The sequence below is a fragment of the Brassica napus genome, chromosome A8 (assembly GCF_020379485.1).
Source record: "Brassica napus cultivar Da-Ae chromosome A8, Da-Ae, whole genome shotgun sequence".
Classification (NCBI taxonomy): Eukaryota; Viridiplantae; Streptophyta; class Magnoliopsida; order Brassicales; family Brassicaceae; genus Brassica; species Brassica napus.
In genome coordinates this window covers 13,125,467-13,150,603 of record NC_063441.1, presented here as the reverse complement: position 1 = coordinate 13,150,603, position 25,137 = coordinate 13,125,467, and the positions used below count along the sequence as shown (strand labels likewise).

Genomic DNA, 25,137 nt, shown 5'->3' with positions numbered 1-25,137 from the left:
TTTACAATATAGTTCTGTTTTAACTTGGAAAACCCAACGATATGTGATGAAGTTAGAGAAAAGTGTGTCTGTAGTATAAACTGTCTTATTGTGTTATAAATAACTTAAAACTGCCTTTGCCTTTGTTCAATTAATTACTTACAATAAGTACACCACTAGCCCAAAAGGAATAGAATTTCTTCATCAAACCTGCTTTTTATTCTTATGATCTAAAGTAAAGATATAAAAGTACAAAAGCTACGTCTATCACGTTCGCTAATGTTCACGTCAACGTGATTAACGATCTATTTGTTTTTTACTTTAGTAGATGGTGATTAAAGACAGCTTTCCAAAAAAGAAAATAAAAATAACAAGTTGAAGACAATATTCGTTTTAACGATCTTATTTGTTTTTTTTTTCTTTAATCACAAAAACTTATTATTGTTTTAATTTTATTATTCGTTTTAAGTCAATGTTTTGTTTTCTCAAGTAAGTTGTTTGCTACATCCATATTATCAATTTATTATGATGATAACATAATTTTGACAAATAAAAAAAATGATGATAATACAAGTCTACTTAATTATTTAAATATAAAAGATGCTGCTGAGCCAATCACGTTCAGATTCTTATAATTAAACTTTTTTAAGAATAAAAAAAAAGAAAAAGAGAATCTCTTTTCAACTCGAAATCGCGATCGTACATCCATGTCTTTTAGCCGACCACTTAAGTGATGACACCTGTATTGTAAAAGTTACTATATAATCAACGGTCCCCCTTTCTCTCTCTCTCCCCCCTTCCCGTCCATCACTCATCTCAATTTTGGAATCTTAGGGTTTTATCTTCTTAAATCACAAATCGAATTCCTCCGATTGTTGTGAAATTAGGGTTTTGATCGATTCGGAAGCTCGAGATTTCACGTGCTTTAGCTAGAAAGTGTCGATTTTTAGGGGTTTTCTTGGATCTAATTGCTCGGATTGTTCTGAAATTAGGGTTTTGATCGATTCGGAAGCTCGAGATTTCACGGGTTTAGCTCGAAAGTATCGACTTTTAGGGCTTTTCTACGATCTCTCTTCTCAATCACAGATCGAATTGCTGTGAAATCAGAGTTTTGATTGATTCGGTAGCTCGAGATTTCACTGGTTTAGCTAAAGTACCGTCAATGGAAGACGGCGAGCTCGAGTTCTCGAACCAGGAAGTGTTTTCAACTTCCGACATGAATGGGTTACCTCTTACAAACTGTTCCATGGATACTTTCTTCGACGAGCTTCTCAAGGATTCCAACGCAGCTTGCACCCACACACACACATGTAACCCCACGGGTCCTGAGAACGCCCACACTCACACCTGCTTCCACGTCCACACCAAGATCCTCCCAGAGGACAGCGACGAGAAGGTCTCCACCGACGACACAGCCGAGTCCTGCGGGAAGAAGGGGGATAATAAGAGGCCTTTGGGGAACAGGGAAGCCGTTAGGAAGTATAGAGAGAAGAAGAAGGCTAAGGCCGCTTCGTTGGAGGACGAGGTGGCGAGGCTCACGGCTGTGAATCACCAGCTTGTGAAGAGGTTGCAGAGTCAGGGTGCCTTGGAAGCTGAGGTCTCGAGGCTCAAGTGTTTGCTTGTGGATTTGAGAGGGAGGATTGATGGGGAGATTGGGTCTTTTCCTTATCAGAAGCCTAATGTTCCTTCTTTCTCACACATGATGATGAATCCTTGTAATGTGGAGTGTGGTGATGAGGTTTATTGCCTTCAGGATGGGTTTGGAGGGAGTAGCCAAGGAGGTGTGTCGATCAATGATGGTTGTGGTTTTGATCAGTTACAACAGTGCGTGGCTAATCACAACTTAGTTGGCAATGGAAACGGATCGTTTAACAGCAGTGCCAATGCATCTGCCTCCAATAAGAGAAAAGGTAACTGTGAAACTGAGATAGTTTGTCGATCAATGATTCATATGGTGGGCTTCATCATTTGTTTCTTCATAGAATTAGTATGACTCATGCTTTTTTTTGTTTGGTCTTCATTTTAGGTGGGCATAAAGCAGCTTGAACCACCATCAAGCTTGTAACATCTATTTACACCTGGATAGATATTTATATTCCAAATAAGTTGTAGAGTTCAGCTGCATCATCAGTTTCACTCAGGTTCCCTTTTGCTTTTTTGAAACTCTTTTCATTCCATTGTATTTTCTTGTTGAGTTTTGCGGTGCAAGAAGGATGATTTGTTAATACAAACTGTGGTCCTGCCATTTGTTTCTAAGTTGATTGATATTATGTCTGTGTATGAGGAATTAGCAATTGTTTTATTTGCTGAACGGTGTTGGTGTGGTGTTTCATCATAAAAGTTTCACTTCCTGAGATCTCCTACCTTATTTGCTGAATGGGGTTCTCACACAGATTGCTTAACAAAATCTTTTGTTGATCTTAATGTCATCTAGTCTTTTCTCATCACTTGAACTAATCTCAAAATAGGATTTTGCAATAGGAATCATAGCATACAGCCATAACGTTGTATATATAGTAGATTGGCTCAAACAAGTTAACAGCAGTTAAAATAGTGGTAGACGCCTTCTGGCAGACCTAAAGCTAGTCTCCCTTTAACTCATACACATGCATTGCATTCAAAATCTTATCATCGGCAGTAGCTGAAACATCCCAGAGGCAGAATTTCAAACCTTGTGAGCCCACTCAATAGATATCCTTCCTAGAAAGGAGCTCCAAGCCAATCCATAACAACCTTGTTCATGTTCCATTAGGCCTTCGCGTACAAGGATGTTTTGATCTTCTGCAAGAAAATGCTCTGCCGTTTATTTTACGCACACACGGCATGCACTGTCTTTCAGGATAACATGTTGATACGAAAGTTTTAGCTGACAAATAAAAATTTGTATTGGACTATTCGTTGGGAGGCCCAGCTTTGGCTCCAGCCACTCCACTATAGTATTATTGATGATGACGACCTTACATGCATAGGTCTAGCTTTGGCTCCAGCCACTCCACTATAGTATTATGGACTATTCGTTGGGAGGCCCAGCTTTGGCTCCAGCCACTCCACTTGTCAGTTGTATTTTCATAAAAACACAGCCTGGCATTTAATGCAAGTGATACGAAATTAATCCGTGGTCATATATCTATTAACATAATATAAAGATAGACTAGTTATATAACTTATATCCAAAGTGATCATAGTACATTTCAGAGAAAATACAATTGGCTAACTTCGTGTAATCATATTGATAAATTTATAGCAACAAATACACTATTTCAACGCTTGTGATAGTTAAGGGACAACTATTTGCTCTGATTGCTACACATGTATCCATGTTTTTTCCTTAACTTCAATGATTTCTACGTTTATTCATACTTTTCTCTCATTTCATAATCACATAATTAACAATGAGATGCTTCCTTTAAACAGGTAAATTAGTGACAACTAAACTAATAATCCCACTTCACCATGGCTAATGATTAGATGGCAACCGCAAGCTATCAAATTTGCATTATTTTCCGTCCTAGTCAATTCCACCTAACTATATTATTAGGTCCAAGAGAAAACAAACTAGTGACTTTTTTGATTCCTGCAATACGACAAATTTACTTTTAATTTCCTTCCAGGATTATTTGAGTAACTTACTATATTGTTAATTGAAAATCGTTCTAAAAGACTTACAAAATCATAGCAGTTTTAATATCTTCTAATAATGTTATGATGCAACTTATTTCATATCATTTTGGCGATTATTATCTCGCAAATTAATATTTATTTTTTTGATCATTTTGATAACCTATTCATCAACATACCGTTTACATTTTAACTCGGTCTTATACATTACAAACCAACATGAACAGACAAACAAAAATCAATTCTCGAAAACACATCGACACAAAAAAAAAAAACAGCAAATAAAATCACATAATCACACAACCGGAGGCGTTCTCGTCGCTAAACGCCGTGGTATAACGAACTTCAGTGGAGCTAGCACGTGCGAGCCGCGACACATGTGGATCATACTCGGTGTTCCTAACGTACCCAACCGGAGCTCTATTATCGTAGACACCAGACGCGTAAGGGTGAGCCACAACGTCGTAAGGAACAAAAGGGTAAAGCTCAGCTCTTTTACCGGTCCGGTGAATGATCCGAGCCACCACTCTGTTTGGCTCAACGTAACCAACCACAGTCACTTTCTGAGCATTGGCCTCGATGGTTACATCTCTCACTCCTTTCATTCCTTCTAAGGCTCTTCTCACTTTCCTCTCGCACCCTTCACAGTCTATCAAAACCCTCACATCCACCGTCTAATGTCCACCATCATATATTAAAAAGTTGTGGTTATGTAAAACGTAATTATATATATGGGTCGAGTTTGTTACCTGTAGACTTTTGTGTCTCTTGGAGCTACCATGGGAGGAGCAATCAAAGTATTCAGAGACGTGATCAAGAACACCCATTTTTTTCTTTGCTTTCTAGATTTCTTCTTTTGGGTTGAGAGAAGAAAAAAAAATAGATATAAACTTTTGAAGTCTGGAGATAAATTCAATATGATTTTTTTCTGGTTGGTTGAGTGAACACAAAAATGAATTTTAAATTTTGAAAATACGACCAACCAAACTATTTTTCTTTGTGCAACTCTATAAGTAGTTTTCGACCATATGTTTATATATGTCTATATGTGTTGGTATTTGGCATCAACTTTGGTGACTTGGGTGTGAGTTTGACTACCGAACAATAAGAAAAGCCAATACAGCTATATAATTCTTGGTGTGCATTATTAATCTTCTTATAAAGAAGAGTTTAATCTATATAGGTCGCTTTTCTAATATATGCACCGCACCACCTAACAATAATTAATCTTGACAGACATTTGCAGAATAATTCATGCTTGCTATTGATCGATATAAGGACTTCTTAAAATATCTTTGTACGCAATTATTTAAAAGCTGACTAATTAAACTAAACAATTAGATAAATGATCATTAATTTGGGATTGGAAGTTGGAATCTTTTAAGATAGACTCGTGTTACGTGCACAAACGAAAATATGTCTCATTTCAGTGCCGTCTCTGGGGTCTTTTCAAAAAACAATTAACACTATATTTTAGTGATATAATAAAGTAGTTTTAAAAGTTTATATTTCTATATATATATATATATACGTCTCTTTTAAATTTATAAGTTCTAAATTTAATATTATATCTAAAATTTTGAACTTTTAAACTACAATTTATATATTTATTATTAAAAAATTCTAAATTCTTACATTTTTAGATTTGAGCCCTATTGTACCACTCTACTTGTTCATGCTATTAAACGGCTATATCTCTCAACATCACTTTTTATTTTATTTTTGAAAACTTAACATCGTATTTGTTGTTATGGCTTTTGAATTGATATCTTAAGAGAAATATTGATTTTGTTTTCTTTCTACCTACTGCAAATAAGACTTTATGAAACAAACATCACGTAACACGTTAATTCTAACGATAATTAATTACAGTAGTACCCTCAATGTATTGAATATATCCAATTGTCATTATTAAAAAAAATATTTTTTTGTTTTTTATTTTTTTTATTTAGGTTCCTTTTTCTTCATATTTTTCAAATAACCTTATAATTTAAAAAACATTTATAAATTTAAAAAACAAACAAAACAATTTAAATAACATAAACTATGATATCGTCGCTTTAACCTGAGCTCATAAACTTACGACACTTTAGGGTTTTTGATCCCATTGTTTCATCTTCTTCCTCACAATCCAAGAATCCTCCAGTTACAGATCCATTTTATTAAAGTCGTTCTTGGATCCATCATCCACGATGTATCTTTAATGCGAACTTTGCTCTTGGTAGGTGGTGGAACTTCAAGTATAAAAAGGTTAGCAGTTCTGCTCTCTAAATCATCTTACCAAATCCACTTATTTCATGAACTCATGTCTGTCGATATGCTCTTGCTTGATACGAAGGTGATTCCGTTTTTAAATTTCTGATTACAGTGATATTGATTCTTTTGGTGACATTCAATAAGAATTTCTTTGAGCATGTATGATCCGTTTCTTAATTTTGGCAAATTATGTGGGATGTAACGATTCTTGATGGTAGTAGAAGCAAGCAAAGCTTCAGATTTGCGGACACCCCTGTTTCGCTCCTATTCGAAGAGGTCTCTGAGAGCAGAAACTTCATCCACAAGGAGCTGCTCCGTTTTCAAGGTTACGAGGAGTTAATGTCAGTAGCTAATACCAACTCCGAGTTACCTGGTTTGTTTAATTCACCACGTTCCAACTCCATCTTCTTAATCCTTGATAATCATTTCATACACACCCATAATTCCATATGTTTTATTCCAGATATTTTGGTAAGTTATGGGTTTTACTTCCACTTTCAAGAAGAAACACAAAAGACTCCGCCAATTATGGCCAACCTCTGCATCCAGAGCTCATACCAAACTATTCATTTCATGTTGTTAAACTCTTTACGATGACTTCTGCTTCACATCATTGTAATCATTTCTTGACTCCTCCACAGGTAGGTGATGACAATCCCGGCCATGATATGCCAGGAGCTGGAGCTGTAACAACAGACCCTTCTCAAAGTGTTGAAAGAGGTATTCATGACAACAGCAACAGACCCAGTAACCATGTGATGGTGGAAAGCCTCCCAGGAGATGTTACCGAACCAAACGACACCCCTGTTTCATCTGACATGTCTTCTGCGGAGTCCCTCGAGGCAGATGGTGTTCACTCTGCGAAGAAGCCACACCATGGTTAAGCTTCAGATTATTGGAGTCCAATTCAAATTAGCTCAATCTCACGACTGCTTTCTTAACCAGTTTTTTTAATATTTCATAAACCGGATAAGTATCACTCAAGCTATTTTCCTCAGTGTTTTAACTTTAAATGTATTTCCTCTTCTTTATGAACTCTGCAGCTTCAACAAAGCTATGTTTGCTTCCTTTTAAAATTATTTTAAACCTTAGAACTGGTTTGATGCCCCGTCGTTAAGAGCATTTTGTTAACTTAAAATATTATGTCTATTCCAAGGATTCTATTTTTAGTTATGATTTTAAATTGTGGTCATCGTACTGGCTGGTTAGAGTGGACAAGATTATTCAAAACAGCTGACAAAAAAAAAATTATTCAACCCCTTCTGATCATGTCACATACATAAATATTCCGTACTCTTCATCGAATATTATCCATAGGTCATAACAAAAAGTGAGATCAAACCACTCAAGTAAAGTTCCACCTCGAAACTGTTTAAGCCATCATGCGGATTTTTTTAAGAAAGCAAACATCTATGGTAAACTTGATTCCAGACTTAAAGCGCTGCTAATGGTTACATTAAACATCACACTTTCTGTGAATAAAATATATATTCCGGAGAACAGTTTAGAGTTAAGAATCCTCTGTTTCATGCATGTGTAGCTTAATTACAGTTACTCCATGGTCACAACAATGTTAAAGGAGTCCCAACAGTTACCGTTACAAAATAAAACCCCTACAGACATTCATTAGTCATAGCTTTCACTGGAACTGCATAACCTTTTCGCCGCACCAAGTTAACAATAGGACAAAAAGCATAGACTTACTAATAGAGCATTGTGACAAAGAATATCACATCGTGCTTTGTTGAACGCAAAGATGCTGAAATGGCTTTATCATGAACTAAAGAAAAATCAGAGTAAGAAGCTGAAAAAATCAGGTGTTAGCTTTTTTGGGTTAGATTTGGTTGAAAATAGACTTTGGTTTGGTTAAAAGTGATTGAATATTATTTGGTAGATAGTAAACCGACTAAAAACGTAATCTATGGATTATTAAATTTTAACTACTAATCATGGAGAAATGAGTTTGTGATTTTTAATTTGGTAAGAAATAAATTCATTAGTTTCATCTAACAGTAGGTGGATATTTGATTATATATGATAACTATTCGTGGAATATAGCATATTTTCCTTATCTAGACCAAAATTTTAATACAATATAATCCATAAATTATATAATTAGTTGCACAATGTCAACTAAATAAGTTTATAACATCAATGTATTTGCAAAAAAATAACTTAACTAAAACACATAATATAATTCAAAATATTATGAAATTAGAGAAAAAAATAATTCTTTTGCAAAAAAAAAAAAACAATACAAACAAAAGTAATGTGCATAATGATGGAAAAGTACATCCACAAATTAACTTATAATTAAAACAGTGATCTCCAGAAATTAATTTCTTATTATGAAAATGAATCAATAATATTTATTTTGAAAATCAAAATCCTTTATTCAGATAACATATTTTAATTGATGTTCAAATATAATGAATAAAAAAAATTCAAGTAACACATGAATATTAATTTTATTATCTGTGTGAAATATATTAATAAAATATCTAATATTACATGAATAATACTATAAGTAATTATACATTTTAAATCAGATAAAGTTTCAACAATAATCTATCGTAAAATTTAGTAAATTTATAATCAAAACAATAAATTTTAAGAAATTAAAATTTAAAATTTATATTATGAAAATTAATCAGTAACATTTTTGTCAACTAATCAGTAACATTTATTTTCAAAATCATAATCATTTATATAAAAAAATGGTTTACTTGATTTTCAAATATAATAAATATAAAAAGTTATACCAAGCATGTATATTTTCTATTATCTGGGTCAAATATATTAATTAAATATCTAATATTACATAAATAATTTTATAATTAATTATACATTTTAACTCAAACAAAATTTTGATAATAATCTACTGCAAAAACTAAACTTAGTAAAAACATTTGATAGTGTTCCAAAAAAAAAAGTAAGAACATTTGATAATCCACAAAAGTATATAAAATTAAACAAAAAGTAGGTGAATTTATTTACAAGTTTGTTTCTTTTCTACTAACAGGAATGATGATGTAATGTCACATACAATTCTTAATATATAATTAAACATAGATTACTTAACAAAAAAAATTATCTGAAAAAAATAACAAGTAATATTTATTTTTTAAAAAAAATAACTAATTTTTTAGATAACATGGTTTATTTAGTGTTCAAATAAAATAACATGTATAAAATCTAACTAATATGTATATTTTAAAATAATAACATTATATATAAAAATATTTATTCTAGCTACTTAAATTATTTGTTAATTTTTATCCCGTCTGTAAGTCAGACCGATCCTAGTTTAAAATAAAGGTTGGTTAGTTGTTACTGTTCCAATGTGAACGAGATATGTGATATGACATAAGGATTTTTATTTCATAAGAGTGAAAATGTATGTCACCATGTTTCACAACCTGATAACGTGTGTTGAAATATATGTCATCATCCGGATTCTGAGACTACATAATGCTTGTTATAGTTTTTTTTTTTTTTTTTGTCACAGTATGCTTGTTATTATTAGATAAAGATAGCAAAACAAGCCAAAAATATATCGTCATGGTAATAATGGGTCCTTAGAACTTACAGATGGAAAACCATGGCCCATTACATTCTTTCTTTAAGGCCCACTACAATCTTATTTTACGACAGAGTATTTATATTTCATATTTATCCAAAAATAAGTGGAAAATGTGATTGACCAAATTGAGTTGCATATTGGTTCATTATGTATAGAATAAATTTAATTATCCAAATGGATATGTGGTTTACAGTATATCATCATTTGTAAAATAAAATATCTACACTAAGAAACCTAAAGATGTAGCAATACAATATAAAAAAAAACAGGATAACTCTTTATTTATAGATACAAATTAATTGTATGAGATTTAACTTTTGGATAGATAAATATATATATAATGATGATAAATACAACGATGTATTAATAATTTTAATGTGTTAAAATTAAACTTAAACAGTATTTAGTGGAATGCATGTCAAAAATTCAAAAGAAAAAGAATCCCTTGTTTTACGTTGCTCCAGAAAACAAAGAGGAAAAATAAATATCTATACTATTAAAGGAGGGTCCTATTGTCATAATTATCTTAGGGGCATGTTTCCTTCACTAACATTGCATGTTTCATTAAGGACAATTAAGTAATATTAATAACAAATCTATATTGGATCATTATTTTTGGATCCAGCCTAAATCAAATCTCTCTTGGGCCATTTGGGCCTATTAAAAAATCAGATTCAATTTTCACTTTTTTTTTTGGGCCATTGAGTCCAAGTTAAAATAATTTTTTTCAACTATTCTTAATTATAATTTTTTTCTTTTCTTAATATAATTTAAGCATTCATAAAAATAATTAAATTTTTTTATTGAAAAGTATAAATCTTTATTAAAAGTATATAATTTTTTAATTAAAATATTAACTCCATAATAAAATTAATTTATCAGAGTTATACCAACTTAATTCATTAAAAAATAAAGTTTAATTTTTTAAACATAAATAATCATTTAAAATGAAATACGATAAATAAAGATAAAATTTTTAAGTTTTTTATAAAATAAAATACAAATATATGAAAATGTGACATTTACTAAATATTTGTCAATTGAAAAAAAAACAAAAATAAACCCACGCTTTAAATATTTGTCAATTGAAAGCGCTGATATCTTGCATAATTACATTGTTTTAACCCTCTATTTCTTGCATGTTTTGATCATCTAGATTAGGAATCATGCATTTTAGTCTCTTTTTGCACTGCATAAGTCTCTATCAGGTTTTGGAGTTTCCATTGGAGATATTAGAGGTACTTGGAAGCATTTGGGATCAAAAAGGGAGTGGAAAATGCTGTTTAGGCGAGCAAAGCACCAGAGCGGGGTACGGGAGCGACGTGCGACACCCGCTCCAGAAGAATCGAAGGCTGGCGCGACGTCTTGCACCGAGGTGATACACCCGCTCCAGAAGAATCGAAGGCTGGCGCGACGTCTTGCACCGAGGTGATACACCCGCTCCAAGCCCAACTTCTTGTCGACGACTTTCATTATGCGGAGCGACCTATGGCAGCGACGTCACTCACCCGCGGCGGATGCAGAGCGGCCTCTGGAGCGACGTCATCAACCCGCGCGCGTTTTGGAGAGGTGAAGCATGTGTTTCGGAGCGACCTATGGGAGCGACCTAGTGCACCCGCGCCGCGTTTTATCTTATGTCGAAAACTTATGTTTTATTTGGGCTTTTGAAGTGATTAATTAAGCCCATTAGGTTTTAGAAGTCACATAAATACTCTCTAAACCTAATTGTAGGATCTTATCTTGTTTTCTATCTAATCACAAAAGAACTTTTAGGTGAAAGATCCTATCTTGATCATTTTTCTCTTGTGATTGCTTGATTATCTTGATCACTAATCATGATTAGCACCAAATCATCTTTGATTCTTGGGCTCATCATGGAAAGTAGTGAGTAGTCATCTTTGGATTCATGGGTTAGGGAGATTAAGAGTGATTAAGCTAGATCTAAGGTGTTTAGGTGTAGATCAATCTTATTCCTTGCTAGTAGAGGGCTTTTAATGCAACTTTAGAGTTGGCCTCTCTAAAGTTGAGCTCTAGGCATTTCATACCCGGAAGGTGTTTGATGAAATGCCTGAACCAACTCTCCTAAGCTTTTAACATCCTTTACCAAAGGGATTTGTTGTTAAAGGTGTTAAGATGGCTAGTAGACTTGTGATTAATGATTACTTAGATAACATTCAACCAAAGGGATTTGATGCTTGAGTTATCTAGGTAAATGAGCATTCTTCTAGGGATAGAGTTTGTTTAGGATTGTGTCTAGGTCTAAGGTAGATATAGATTGGTTCAAAGTTGACACCTTTAGGTTGAATCTTGATCACCCAAGATCGATTCCCATAGCCCATGAGTTCTCCCTTCTTATAAGAAAGAAAGCTTTGTCCTTTATTGCATTTTAGGTAGTAATCTAGTTTAAAAACATCTCAAAAACTGGTAGCACTTAGATTAAGCATGGTCTTGCATTCCCTTTGCTTTAGAATCACTTAGAACTGGTTTGACATCCTTTATACTACAACATTTGATTAGGAGCCTTGAAACTCTTATCATCAAATTGGCGCCGTTGCCAAATTCTAAGTTGATTGTGACATTGGGATTTAGTCATTTGCTTGAGACTAAGTCAATTTTTATTTAATTGTGTTATTGCTTCTCTTTGTCCTTCTCCCTTTGCATTTCAGGTGTATGAACACAAGGAGCAGAGGTCCAACAAACCTAGTTCCAAGAGTTGAAGACATTAGAGCACTTGAGAGGGAGATAGCAAGACAAAGAAGAGAAGTAGAGCAACAGGCTCACTTGCAAAGGTTGGAGCTTGATATGGAGAATCTGCCTCAAGATGGTGAAGTCCAAGGAGGCAATGGTCCAAGAGTTGATCCTTTTAGACCACAGCGCCAGCCACAACATCCACAGCGCCAAGCCCGTGCCATTGGAGCCTATGATCAACCTCACATTCATGGTCATAGGTTGGGAATCAGAGCACCAGCTGTGGAGAACAACAACTTCGAGATCAAGTCAGGACTGCTCAACACTATAGAGAACAACAAGTATCATGGTCTAGCTGCTGAGGACCCTTTTGATCACTTGTACAAGTTTGATCAGTACTGTGGCTTGTCCAAGACTAATGGTGTTTCAGAAGATGCTTTCAAGCTGAAGCTATTTCCTTTCTCTTTGGGAGACAAAGCACACTAATGGGAGAAGACTCTTCCAAGTGACACAGTCACTACTTGGGAAGATTGCAAGAGAGCTTTCCTAGAAAAGTTCTTCTCTACTTCAAGGACAGCTAAGATCAGAAACGAAATCTCCGGGTTTCAACAAAAAGGTCTAGAGAGCTTCAGTGAAGCATGGGAGAGGTTCAAGGGCTATTGGTCTCAATGTCCCCATCATGGTTTCAGCAAGGAGAGTTTGCTAAGCACTTTCTATAGAGGAGCTTTACCACAGTGCAGAAACAGGCTTGATACTGCAAGCAATGGTTTCTTCTTGGGGAGGACTGAAGAAGAAGCAGAGGAACTGGTGGAGAACATGGCTAAGAGCGACTCCGTCTATAGCGAGGAGCATGATAGGGTCAACAGAAATGATGATCACCAGACAAAGAAAGAGATCAAGTCCTTGCAGGAGAAGATGGACTTGCTTCTTTCTAACCAAGCTAAACAAGAGCAGGTCAACTTTGTGGGTGGTCCTATTCAAGAGGTTCCTCCTAAGATTAATGAGGTTGATGGTTTGGAAGGACAAGAAGAGCTGTGCTTCATCAATAACAATGGTTCTTGGTACAGGAAGGAGCCTAACTTTCAGTACAACAACTACCAACAAAAGTCCTACTCAAACAACCAGCAAGGAGGATACCAGCAGAGGCAAAACACTCACCAAGGGAACTATCAGCCTAGGCAAAACACCCCTCCTGATTTCAATAATACCAACAATCAGTCTACTCAAGCTCAAGGAAGTTCTTCACAAGCTCCAACTTCAGATACAAGTGTGGATGCAATGTTCAAGAAACTTTTGGATTTTCAGGCCAAGAATGAGAAGACAATGGGTTATGAGTTCACGAAAATTCACTCCAAGATCGATGGAAGCTACAATGAGCTCAACAACAAGATCCGACATTTGGAGAATCAGTTTGCTTCCATGAACTCTCAGCCAAGTCGCCAACAAGGGGCATTACCTGGAAAGCCAGAGCAAAATCCCAAGGAAACAATGAAAGCCATCACCCTTAGGAGTGGAAAACAGCTACCACCAAGAACTCTCATTAGGGATAATGAGAAGCAAGATGGGGAGGTAGTCATCAATGTGGATGATGATGTGGTTATTATGGATGAGAAAACCAATGAGGAGATCTTGGAGAAAATAGTTGAAGCAAAAGGAAAGGGTAAAATTGGAGATGATGCTTGAGTTATCTAGGTAATCGAGCATTCTTCTAGGGATGGTTAGCCTTTGAATAATAGCGCTACACTCATGAGTAAGAACCACCATGCCTTCCATCTCCTTCTTCTTCTTAGTTACAGCATCTTTGAGGAACTTGCTGTATTGAGGCACTAGCATGAAGGCATCAATTATGGGCATAGTAATCTGAACTTCACTCATTTGCTTCTCAAATAAAGCTTTGTATTGCTCCAAAAGCTGTCTCTTGAATCTACCGGGAAAAGGAAGTTTTGGTTCATAGGGAGGAGGATTGAATAGAGCTCCTTTTGATGAAGTTGCAGCTTCATTCTTGTTCTCCCCCTTCTTTTCTTCTCCAATTTTACCCTTTCCTTTTGCTTCAACTATTTTCTCCAAGATCTCCTCATTGGTTTTCTCATCCATAATAACCACATCATCATCCACATTGATGATGTACTACAAGGATTGGGTTTGGACTACAGCAGATTCATCGCCTCAGCTTGGAATTGGTGGTATGATAACTCCACTGCTGATAGCAAATGGTGTGAACTTGGGGAATGATCCCAAAGGACCAGCATTCATTGATGCCCCTTATTTGAGGATTGCTACTTACATTGGTGGAAGGTATCAAGAGAAAGTTGTCTACACCTACTTCCGCAAGGGAAAGATGGCTAAGTTGCTGCTCCCAAATAGAAAGCTCACAAACATAGAAAGGCCGGGGATCATCCACTTCGACATAGATGAATCAGAGCTCTTTGGACCCCATGGCCCTATAGATCCTGTGACTGCTCCTAAGAGAAGGAGAGGTGGAGGGAGAGGTCATGTAATGACTGGAACAAGTGATGCTACACAAGAAGGATCTGCTACCCCCCTTTATGGTCCACCTCGCTACCACTTTACTCAGAGCTCAACAGCTTTACCCCATGGCCCTCTCCGTGAAGCTCATGAGCATATTGACAAGCTTCAAAGATGGAACAAGGCTCAGGACAGGACAATCTTCAAACTAAAGACCAAGTACAAGGAACTTAAAAAGACAGTAAAGAAGCAAGCTGAAGCTTCAGCTCAATTCATGAAGAAGGTGGCTGATCTTTTGGTTAGAGGAGGAGTAGGAGGATGTAGTTCTGAAGACTTTGTTACTAGAGATACCTCAATTCCTCAACCTCAGCCCTATGACCCTGTCACCAACCCTTCCTTGGACCTTGGACCTCTCCTTACTGCCCGACAGCTCTTGCGCCTGGCACGAAACCCCCAAGCTCATAAATCCAACTCCGAGAATAAGTCTCCTTCCCTTGCCTCAACCGATGCTGAAACCGACAACGAGGAAGTTGCCAGCGAGCCCCAAGAATACTACACTACCTTCCCTGATGACTCCGGATATGGGGACTCGGGTTTCTTCCCGAACGCTTAGACAGGTACTCCACTAACTTTCCATTGTATATACCAGTTTTTCTTCGCAATTGTTTTCGGTATCTCCTCCAACTTCCTAACACAGAGACTGTGTGAACTAAGTTTGGGGGAGGCATCAAGTATTTAATATGTTTTCTTTGATGATTTGAGTCTCATGCATTGCATTGTACATATATATATGCATAAAAAAAAAAAAATTAAAAAATCAAAAAACACAAAAAAAAGAAACATGTAGTTGCATCACTTGCACTTTTAAGATTGAGTCTAGAGCATATAGGTTGCATTCACTTGCATTGGGAACGATGATTTAAAATGCCTTGCAAAGAACCCTTGTCTAGAACTCAAAATGACACCCTAGTTAAACATATCAAGTAGCTTAAGCATCTCTTGAAAACCTTGCACGCTTCGAGCCTTGAAAACTCTTCTTGAAACTTGTTTGCTTGCTTGATGTTAGCATTGTTCTTAAGATCAGCTCCAATCTAAACTTGGCTTGAATGAACTTAATTTCTCTTGCATATGGGCATTCGCATACTTGATCATGGATCTCACACACATTTGGGTTATCTTATTCCTTCATACCTATCTTTGTTAACCCAAATGGCACTCCTTATCCTAAAACCCTAACCATTCCTTGAGACCAAACATTTAATTGCATGAGTGAGGCCTCTTTTGATAGCTTGTCATGTGCAAAATCTTGAGAGTATTGGAGGCGACATAGGTTTATTCTCATCTCTTGCTAGCACAATGAGTTAGCATTTGGGGATGTGAGAGGGGTTTGTGTGTTTTAAATTTCAATATCTTGGGTTTGGAGAGTGAGAAAGATGAGAGATATGAAAATAAAGCTCCTAGGGATAAAAAAAAAAAAAAAAGCTCTTGATTATGTAACAAAGAACCTTCCCCCTAAAAAAAAAAAAAAAAAATATATATATATAAAAAAAAAAAAAAAGAAAAAAAAAGTGGGGAAAGAAATGAAAAAAGGTTAGAGCTTGTGGAAAGTGGATTAAAATCCCTAGTGAGTGTGTCAAATGAAAAGAAAAGAGAGTTGTACATTGGGTGAGTGATGTGAGGGGGTTTAGATTGATTTTGAGATGATGATAAAGAGGGTAGAACTTGTGATCATTTACAACAAAATGGGGTAGAATGATGAGAAGGAATCTATGTATGCATGAGTTGCTTCTAATCTTAGATAAATTTTGCATAATGATCAAGCTCCTTGTTTTGAGTGATAACCACCCTTAAATAAAAACATTTGAACCCATCTCTTCATTCATATTAGACCATTGCATGCCTAGCCAAATGATTGAGATCATGTGCCCATTTGTGAGACTTCACCTTGTGTGTGTGTGTGAATCAATGTGAGAGCTGATTGAAAGGACTTGTTGGTAAAGAGTATTGCAACTTGAGTAGAGGAAAAAAGAGTATGGATAGGCCTAGAGAAGGTAGAGTATAATAAGGAGAATGCTCATGCTATTTGTTATGTTTCTTTAGGATGTTAAGTTGAGTGCTAGGAAGTGTTACTTTTGGCTATGAGTTCCCACTTTCAAACCTCTCTCCCTATGAGTTCTTACAAGTCACTTGAGGACAAGTAAGATACAAGTTTGGGGGAGTTGATATCTTGCATAATTACATTGTTTTAACCCTCTATTTCTTGCATGTTTTGATCATCTAGATTAGGAATCATGCATTTTAGTCTCTTTTTGCACTGCATAAGTCTCTATCAGGTTTTGGAGTTTCCATTGGAGATATTAGAGGTACTTGGAAGCATTTGGGATCAAAAAGGGAGTGGAAAATGCTGTTTAGGCGAGCAAAGCACCAGAGCGGGGTACGGGAGCGACGTGCGACACCCGCTCCAGAAGAATCGAAGGCTGGCGCGACGTCTTGCACCGAGGTGATACACCCGCTCCAGAAGAATCGAAGGCTGGCGCGACGTCTTGCACCGAGGTGATACACCCGCTCCAAGCCCAACTTCTTGTCGACGACTTTCATTATGCGGAGCGACCTATGGCAGCGACGTCACTCACCCGCGGCGGATGCAGAGCGACCTCTGGAGCGACGTCATCAACCCGCGCGCGTTTTGGAGAGGTGAAGCATGTGTTTCGGAGCGACCTATGGGAGCGACCTAGTGCACCCGCGCCGCGTTTTATCTTATGTCGAAAACTTATGTTTTATTTGGGCTTTTGAAGTGATTAATTAAGCCCATTAGGTTTTAGAAGTCACATAAATACTCTCTAAACCTAATTGTAGGATCTTATCTTGTTTTCTATCTAATCACAAAAGAACTTTTAGGTGAAAGATCCTATCTTGATCATTTTTCTCTTGTGATTGCTTGATTATCTTGATCACTAATCATGATTAGCACCAAATCATCTTTGATTCTTGGGCTCATCATGGAAAGTAGTGAGTAGTCATCTTTGGATTCATGGGTTAGGGAGATTAAGGGTGATTAAGCTAGATCTAAGGTGTTTAGGTGTAGATCAATCTTATTTCTTGCTAGTAGAGGGCTTTTAATGCAACTTTAGAGTTGGCCTCTCTAAAGTTGAGCTCTAGGCATTTCATACCCGGAAGGTGTTTGATGAAATGCCTGAACCAACTCTCCTAAGCTTTTAACATCCTTTACCAAAGGGATTTGTTGTTAAAGGTGTTAAGATGGCTAGTAGACTTGTGATTAATGATTACCTAGATAACATTCAACCAAAGGGATTTGATGCTTGAGTTATCTAGGTAAATGAGCATTCTTCTAGGGATAGAGTTTGTTTAGGATTGTGTCTAGGTCTAAGGTAGATATAGATTGGTTCAAAGTTGACACCTTTAGGTTGAATCTTGATCACCCAAGATCGATTCCCATAGCCCATGAGTTCTCCCTTCTTATAAGAAAGAAAGCTTTGTCCTTTATTGTATTTTAGGTAGTAATCTAGTTTAAAAACATCTCAAAAACTGGTAGCACTTAGATTAAGCATGGTCTTGCATTCCCTTTGCTTTAGAATCACTTAGAACTGGTTTGACATCCTTTATACTACAACATTTGATTAGGAGCTTTGAAACTCTTATCATCAAGCGCGGATCAAAATCTAGTTTTCCTTTATATACATTTCAACTTCATTCTTGACTTTTTACAGAATACTTTATTTTTTGCCTTTTTCCTTTATAAGTCACTACCAGTTATTCATGTTAATTAATGTATGAATGTTTGAAACTTTGTTACAATTCCAAGTAGACCTATAAAATTAAATTGATTAATACATTTTATAATTAAATAAATACAAATTGAATTGATGGAATGATTACGGAACTAGGAAATGAGGGAGTATGAAAGGAACTAGGAGGATAAGTCAAATAAGTAACCAAAATAAAAAGATTACGTAAATTATGCAGAAGTATGGAATATTGTGTTGTATGTGACAGGTCGTGGCCTCGATACTTTAAGCCCTCTTGGAAACAAGAATTGGTCCAGAGAAAAAAAAATATACGTTACCAACAACTTCTCCTTTTTCAATTATCTTTACACCGAAAGTAACTGAACCGGGAAAGTAGGAATCATTCAATGCCTCTGTCTGATCATCCGGTTATTGCACGAATAAAGTTAAGCACCATCAAAGGACAACTAATATCATTACATCTAAAGAGAACACGCTCTTGAACAAAGTCTTACTAGGTTCAGCTTTTAATATACGTTACCAAAACGGTCCATTGAGTTAAATCAGTCAATTTGACGAAGAAAGCAAATCAATCAAATAGTATAAATGTATAGTTGGTACTTGATTTGTCAAATTATTGTTAGTCGTGCCAGGTATGTCGTATCAAACGGTCTTTCAGTTCAAGTAATACTCGGCCAACTTTTTTTTTTCTTTTTTTTATCAAATACTCGGCCAACTTTTCAAAACGATTAAATTTAAAAGTCATTGTGATCTTCAAAGAAATGTATTAAACGAAGACATAAGTTTTTTTATTTCATAAGAGTGAAAATGTATATATAATTACATGGGGGAAAAAAATCGGATGATGGTGATGAATCATTTTTCCTAGTCAAATTCGTACGATAAATGGTTGGAAAAACTAGTTCAACATATTTTTATTTTAGTATTTTTCTAAAGTTCTGTTTAATGAATATCCTTGTCCTTTTGCCCATTTTTTTTAGAGGAAACCGAAACATTAATGTTTTTGTGTTAAAACAATGTTATATGCCTTTCAGACTTTGTCTATTTTGGTTGATTTTCTCGAGAACAGAAGAGAAAGTGAAAAAGAAAACAATGAGAAAAGAAATAAAGAGAAAGAACAGTTCACATGAGTTTCGTGTGTCGGTGTCCATCAAAGACTGTGACACGAAGCTGACACATTTGCATGGCCACGGGAAACCACCCCCACTCTCTAAACCCTAATCTCTTTTCTTTGTTCATTTTTCGGGGGTAAATGTTAATTCTATTCTATCATATTTTTATTCCCATTTTTCGTTATATGTCATTTTTTCTTAAAGAAAATAATCAATGATTTCAAAATGTATATGAACTTATTGATCTAATATTTGTAGGTTTTCTTTAAGTATTTGTAGGTTTGTATCGTGAACTTTTTTAGCATATCACTGTAATTATTCGGCACTTCATGAGGAATATAGACAAATTCCTTTTTCTTTTCTTTTTTTTTTTGAAACAAGACAAATTCCTATGTAACTAATAAACTAAACAGTAGGAACGATGGACCATGTGTTTACAACATATGCGACAAGGCAGGATCTGCTATTGCAGTTACGGTCATACCTTGCATGATTTTAACATGTATCGGTGAATTATGTATCAATTTATGGACGTTTATCCATGACACAACCTAGGAACTCGAACCCATATAAATGTAAATAGTAACTTAAATACACGTAATCTCTAGCGTAAGTCTCAACGTATGCACATAATATTATATGGTATCCGTAGGACCATAGGCCATAACGTAAATATTTTATGGCTTTTGAATGAGTTTGGTGATGTCAGAACGTACATAACGCCGATGGCACGACTACTGGCGGCATCGAGGGACAAGATTTCTATCGCATGCATATGGACAATAGCTGATATATACAACCTATTTGGAACACAATATTTTAAAATTTCATCATTAAAGAAATTGTTCAATACTGTATTAAGTTTGTAGTCACTTCATCTGAAGTCATATCGTTGATACGGTTTAAACCTGATAATCTATATATATAAAAGTGAAGAAGAACTTACTAACTAGCTTCAAATGGTGACTGCGATTTGAGTGGTGCGGGACAAGCGGTTCAACTGTGGTGCGGTTTTAACAGTTATAAAAATGTATAGATATATAGTATATGTAGAGATTTTTGTTACTGTTAACTGCGGGACGGGACGGAACGACAATCACCATTCGAAGCCTCTTATTTCGTCTATTTCCTTTGCCATTTTTAAGTCTTCTATATACAATTTTATTGTGTTGACTCGTTAGATTCATGTCGTTGATATGTATTTTTTTTATAGGTGTTGTCAATATGAGGTTTTTCGGCCGTATATCATCTATGTGAGATTCAAACAATGTAATTTAAACATTTTTCAATGAGGTTTGAATTTGTATACTAAATAATACTCACTCTATTTCATAATGTAAGATGTTTAAATGAATTTTTGATGTTTCAAAATATAAAATATTTATAACTTCTTAAATAACTTTTAATTTTATTAAAAATTGTGTAACCAGTTACATTTTATAGTTTATTTTATAATTAGTTAGATTGATTTTAATCAATATTTTTATTGATACTTTTTAAGTAAAAGCAACTTCCTAAATATTTATGATTTCATCCAAAACATCTTAGATTTTTTTAAGAAGAGAGATTATATATTATAATCACTAAGACCATCTCCAACTCATCTATATAAAAGAGATCTCTAAAATAGAAAAAAAAAATAGAGATTGAGATTTTTATTCTAATGTGTTCTTCTATTAAAGATGTTCTAACCTACCTCATTGGTGTTAATAAGTAACTTTAACCATAATGTTACATTTATTTATTTTAAAGAAATTGAAAAGATAACAATACTTTATTCATTGGCTTCGGACTGGATTTTAAAAGTTCCCGTGGAGCCTACATATGCGATAATGTAGGAAAGAAAAGAACATAGAGCAATGGAGGGGAGTGATGGAGCAGTTATACTGGGTACGACAAGCTATTTAATGGTGTGGAATTGGACCAATCGGCAAACACGGGAACTGCATGGAAATGAAATGAGAGTGGTGTATCACGATGCGTATGTGACAATTGTTATAGAACGCAATGCAAGACTTTTATGTGCAGCCAACTGCATAGTATTGTACTGTTAATACACGCATTTGTCTTATGCAACATATACTTTTAAAGAAATTTCTTAGTAAACACGGATTGAGTAAAGCTACGAGCTTAATTTGATATTTAAAAAAAAAAGCAAAAAAGTTGTCGGGTTTGGTGTCGTTTTGTGTAAAGATTTTCAAAAGCAAATTAGGTTAATGTCTGCTTTCACCGCAAACCACGAAATATTCGAGATCCTCTCTTTTGCTCATCCTCAGTTACAATATGCATATAGAGATGACTAAACCTAATTCTTAATCTAATATGGAATATTACATTATAGATAATGATAAGTTTTATATTCTAATATATTGATGTATATCTAAATCATGGATTTGGGTCGATCTTCTAGATCTTTGATACCATTTTTTGTCAAACTGTCGTTTTTCATGATGTCTATCAGTATTCAATTTTCACCTGACTAAACTGATCAAGGTACACAAAAATTTGCTTAAATTACATCATAAAGGTGTGCATACGTAGATAGCATTCAAAGATGGTTGGTAGCTTGAGACCATGCGACAATGTTTAGATAAATCCTGTTCGGTTTAGTAAATAACCAGTGGTGGCTAGAAATTCCACATATCTTTTTCCACTTAGTAAATAACTAATTTGACAAAAAAAAAGTAAACAACTAATTGTGGCTATATATATAAATTCAACAAAACGTGTTTCATTTAATCAAATGTATTAATATATCAAGTATCAACTACATGAGAAATTTATTGGTTATTTTAAGTGGTTAAACCACATGTTTATCATTTTCTATGGTTTCTTTCTACTCTTTGCTTGTGTTATCTTCAAAACTTTCTTATCGATACCCTGTAGATATACCTGGAGCTTTCTCTTGGCCCCCGAACATTCGGTAAAAAAACGTTTCGACCTAACAATGCTTTTGAGTTTAGCAGCGTCCCTAAATCATCAATATCAGAGACTTGCATCATATGTGCTTATAGTAATTACTAATCACCAAGTCATAAGAAAGTGAGATTAAAGTGAGACAATTGGCGACAATTTTGCTAAGTATTTGGGGTATATTAAACTATTTCCAGCTCACATAAGAGGTGGGAGTTTGGGGAAAGTTTATTTTGCGTGCGTTTTGTCTTTTATTATCTTCTTCAGGAATTGGATTTTATTTTATTTGCGAGGGAAACAATACAACACATCCACCTCCCAAGAAACAGGCGACACACACTCGGATGATGGCAATAATAGCCAACAAATGTCTCTCAAGCCACTCAATATCCAAATCATATTGTAATTTATAAAAGGAGACATTATAGTTGAAAAATCTCACATGGTTTGCTCTATTCCTCTAGCATGTATTATGTCATAATTCATAAATATGGACCCTTCTCTCCATGTTTTCTTTCTTACCGTCCAAAGGCCAACCCATCAAAGACGTTCAAACAGAAAATCATTTGAATACTATCATTTAATTAACTTATTTATAGTTTGCATTTACCTTGTGTTTTATGCTTCTAATTTAGGAGCCTGTTATAAACAAACGTGAATCAAAACTTAAGAAAGTAAAATAAGCAAAACGTTGGCAAATCACCGTTTAGGGTTTGTATATTATTATGTGAATGAATAATTTTACAATCCCTTATATTTATATTTATAGCAGTTTTAAAATCCAATATTTTTTTTTATGAAAACATACTTATCTAAAAAAACTAAATTTTCCTAATTCTAAAATGCTAAGCTTTTACTGGTGCATTGAGATTTAATACACTTTCGGATGTAACAGAGTGTTTGTTCCACCTAAATCGGTGATATGTATATCAGTGAACCAATTCCCCAGTTAGTATAAGGCATTTTTAAGTTTATTTTTGATTAGGTGTTTCAGTTGGAGATTTGAAGTACAGTTTGGTCTCAGAGATTAGCGATTTGGTATATTTGCACCATGAAAGATATACGTAGCCTAGTGTCAAAAATCTACGGTTTGAGCTTGACACATGAACATTAAAGTAGGTCTTATTCATTGAACTTTAATTGATAAAAAGTGTTTAATAGAAACTTTAAACAAGAACTATAATTCTACAGAAAAAGTTCACGATTTTGAGGTTGATGTTTTATTATCTTTTATAACTTGAGGTTGAGGTCATGCATGGATTACACGCAACACTCTTGTAAAGCAACATTTCTATACTAATTTTTGCGTGTCTAATTAGTATCTAACCCTATGTTATTTCTTCTGTCTATATATATATTCAAACTATGACTAGTTTACAACCTTCCCGATATTGCTTAGTTGGAAAACTAGTTATTCATTGTTTTGGTTTCGGTCAAGTTATCTTCCTCTTAAACTATCAAATATGATATGGATGAAACGATACAGTGAATTTATTTTCAAAAATGACTTTGTAATGTAACTAGAAGAAACGTGTATTTCCAGGTCTCTAGACAGATACATTTCATTCATGACGACGACTTACCAATGCACATCTAATATTTCTTTGCGTTTCTTTGTCTTTTTACATGTTACATCTCAGGGCTGAAAAAAAAAACAAATCTGAAAACCCAAACCGAATCCGATCTAAAAATAGTACCGAACCAAAATTGATTAAATATCTGAATTTGTTCAAAATTTTAGAATCTATAGAATCCGAACCGAACCCGATCCGGAATTCAAGTACCCGAATGTATCAAAATAAATTAATATACTTAAATATATTAATTATTTTTATATTTCATATATATAATATAAATAAAATATCCAAATATATAAAATATTTTTAAGTTGTTTAAAAAACTTGGAAATAGATTCAAATAGTCAAAAATAAATGTTTAAAATAGCTAAACAATACTCAAAACACCAAAATACTTAAAATATCTATTGATTTTTGTAGAACTTAAAATATTTATTGATTAACTATCCAAATAATCAAGTTACACTAATTTATATGTTACGTTTAGGAAAAATTTCATGTTTGCCACTTTTATGGTACCACTTTTCATATTTACCACCACTAAAGAAATATTTTCAAAGATATCTTAAATTATTATTTATAAAAAAAAAAGTTTTCGAATTATACATTTTCAAATCCAAACTTTTTATAATTTTATTTTGATTTTTTTTAAATTCTTTTTGAAAATCGAATATTATGTTTGAACTATTTTTAAAATTTTTATATATTTTTAAAATTTTTATTTATATATTTATTAGAGTCATAAATTTCACATTTCAAAAACCTTACCCCACCCCTCAACTCTAAACCCTAAACATGAAAAATGTTACTATAAATATTGTATTTGTGAGAATTTTCCTAAAGTTAAAATATTTTGGCATATGTTATTCAAATTTATATGTAATATATTGTTTTTTAGATACCGAATGGTAACAAAATCTTTAACTCCGAAAACTAAAAATCCGAAGTGAACCGAATGAATCCGAATGGATTATCCCGAACGTCAACCCATGTTACTTCTTATCCCTTGTTACTTTTTAGAGCATCTCCAAAATACACTCAATAACTGCAAATATAAAGCTTCTTGCTTTTCAAAAAGGAAATTCAAAACTTCAAATTTGAAGTTTTGTAGAGTGAAACTCTATATTTTAAGTTTCATTACTCAAAATTTCAAATTTGAAGTTTTATATTTTTATTTG

At 34.4% G+C, this 25,137-nt stretch overlaps 4 protein-coding genes and 1 non-coding gene across 11 annotated transcripts; 3 read left to right on the top strand and 2 right to left on the bottom strand.

Annotated features, from left to right (window-relative positions):
- Positions 1-770: 770 nt before the first annotated feature.
- Positions 771-2,290, top strand: LOC106361006 (basic leucine zipper 19). Its single transcript, XM_013800701.3, has 2 exons — positions 771-1,889; positions 2,006-2,290. Exons 1-2 carry the CDS (start codon positions 1,142-1,144, stop codon positions 2,023-2,025), a joined length of 768 nt encoding a protein of 255 aa, XP_013656155.2. The 5' UTR covers positions 771-1,141; the 3' UTR covers positions 2,026-2,290.
- Positions 2,291-3,721: 1,431 nt separating this feature from the next.
- On the bottom strand, positions 3,722-4,619 carry LOC106359744 (heavy metal-associated isoprenylated plant protein 25). The gene is made up of 2 exons (XM_013799391.3): positions 4,347-4,619; positions 3,722-4,271 (listed from the first exon to the last, which is right to left on the bottom strand). The coding sequence occupies exons 1-2, from the start codon at positions 4,422-4,424 to the stop codon at positions 3,885-3,887; spliced, it is 465 nt and encodes a 154-aa protein (XP_013654845.2). The 5' UTR covers positions 4,425-4,619; the 3' UTR covers positions 3,722-3,884.
- Positions 4,620-5,219: 600 nt separating this feature from the next.
- LOC106359743 lies at positions 5,220-6,985 on the top strand. 7 transcript variants are annotated; one of them, XM_013799388.3, is made up of 4 exons: positions 5,604-5,847; positions 6,072-6,226; positions 6,317-6,324; positions 6,495-6,985. In XM_013799388.3, exons 1-4 carry the CDS (start codon positions 5,801-5,803, stop codon positions 6,735-6,737), a joined length of 453 nt encoding a protein of 150 aa, XP_013654842.2. In that variant the 5' UTR covers positions 5,604-5,800; the 3' UTR covers positions 6,738-6,985. The 7 variants fall into 7 exon arrangements, 5 of the variants coding, with proteins under 5 accessions (XP_048594788.1, XP_048594791.1, XP_048594789.1 ...); XR_007315812.1 differs by having other exon boundaries at positions 5,220-5,847; positions 6,075-6,428; XR_007315811.1 differs by having other exon boundaries at positions 5,554-5,847; positions 6,075-6,226; positions 6,317-6,985.
- Positions 6,986-12,238: 5,253 nt separating this feature from the next.
- Positions 12,239-13,807, top strand: LOC125576934. Its single transcript, XM_048737479.1, has 3 exons — positions 12,239-12,341; positions 12,405-12,547; positions 12,620-13,807. The coding sequence occupies exons 1-3, from the start codon at positions 12,239-12,241 to the stop codon at positions 13,805-13,807; spliced, it is 1,434 nt and encodes a 477-aa protein (XP_048593436.1).
- Positions 12,704-12,810, bottom strand: LOC125577523. Its single transcript, XR_007315931.1, has one exon. It is a non-coding gene; the product is annotated as a small nucleolar RNA R71 (small nucleolar RNA).
- Positions 13,808-25,137: the final 11,330 nt, after the last annotated feature.

Excerpts from the sequence above, each read along its gene's own strand:
- LOC125576934 (XM_048737479.1), top strand. The coding sequence starts at position 12,239 with ATGGAGAATCTGCCTCAAGATGGTGAAGTCCAAGGAGGCAATGGTCCA. Across the intron at positions 12,342-12,404 it reads ACATCCACAGCGCCAAGCCC|CTGTGGAGAACAACAACTTC; the intron begins GTGCCATTGGAG and ends TCAGAGCACCAG. Across the intron at positions 12,548-12,619 it reads GCTTGTCCAAGACTAATGGT|ACTCTTCCAAGTGACACAGT; the intron begins GTTTCAGAAGAT and ends TAATGGGAGAAG.
- LOC106359743 (XM_048738831.1), top strand. The coding sequence starts at position 5,801 with ATGCGAACTTTGCTCTTGGTAGGTGGTGGAACTTCAAGTATAAAAAG. Across the intron at positions 5,848-6,071 it reads GGAACTTCAAGTATAAAAAG|TAGAAGCAAGCAAAGCTTCA; the intron begins GTTAGCAGTTCT and ends TCTTGATGGTAG. Across the intron at positions 6,325-6,494 it reads GTTTTATTCCAGATATTTTG|GTAGGTGATGACAATCCCGG; the intron begins GTAAGTTATGGG and ends ACTCCTCCACAG.
- LOC106361006 (XM_013800701.3), top strand. The coding sequence starts at position 1,142 with ATGGAAGACGGCGAGCTCGAGTTCTCGAACCAGGAAGTGTTTTCAACT. Across the intron at positions 1,890-2,005 it reads TGCCTCCAATAAGAGAAAAG|GTGGGCATAAAGCAGCTTGA; the intron begins GTAACTGTGAAA and ends TCTTCATTTTAG.
- LOC106359744 (XM_013799391.3), bottom strand. The coding sequence starts at position 4,424 with ATGGGTGTTCTTGATCACGTCTCTGAATACTTTGATTGCTCCTCCCAT. Across the intron at positions 4,272-4,346 it reads AGAGACACAAAAGTCTACAG|ACGGTGGATGTGAGGGTTTT; the intron begins GTAACAAACTCG and ends GGTGGACATTAG.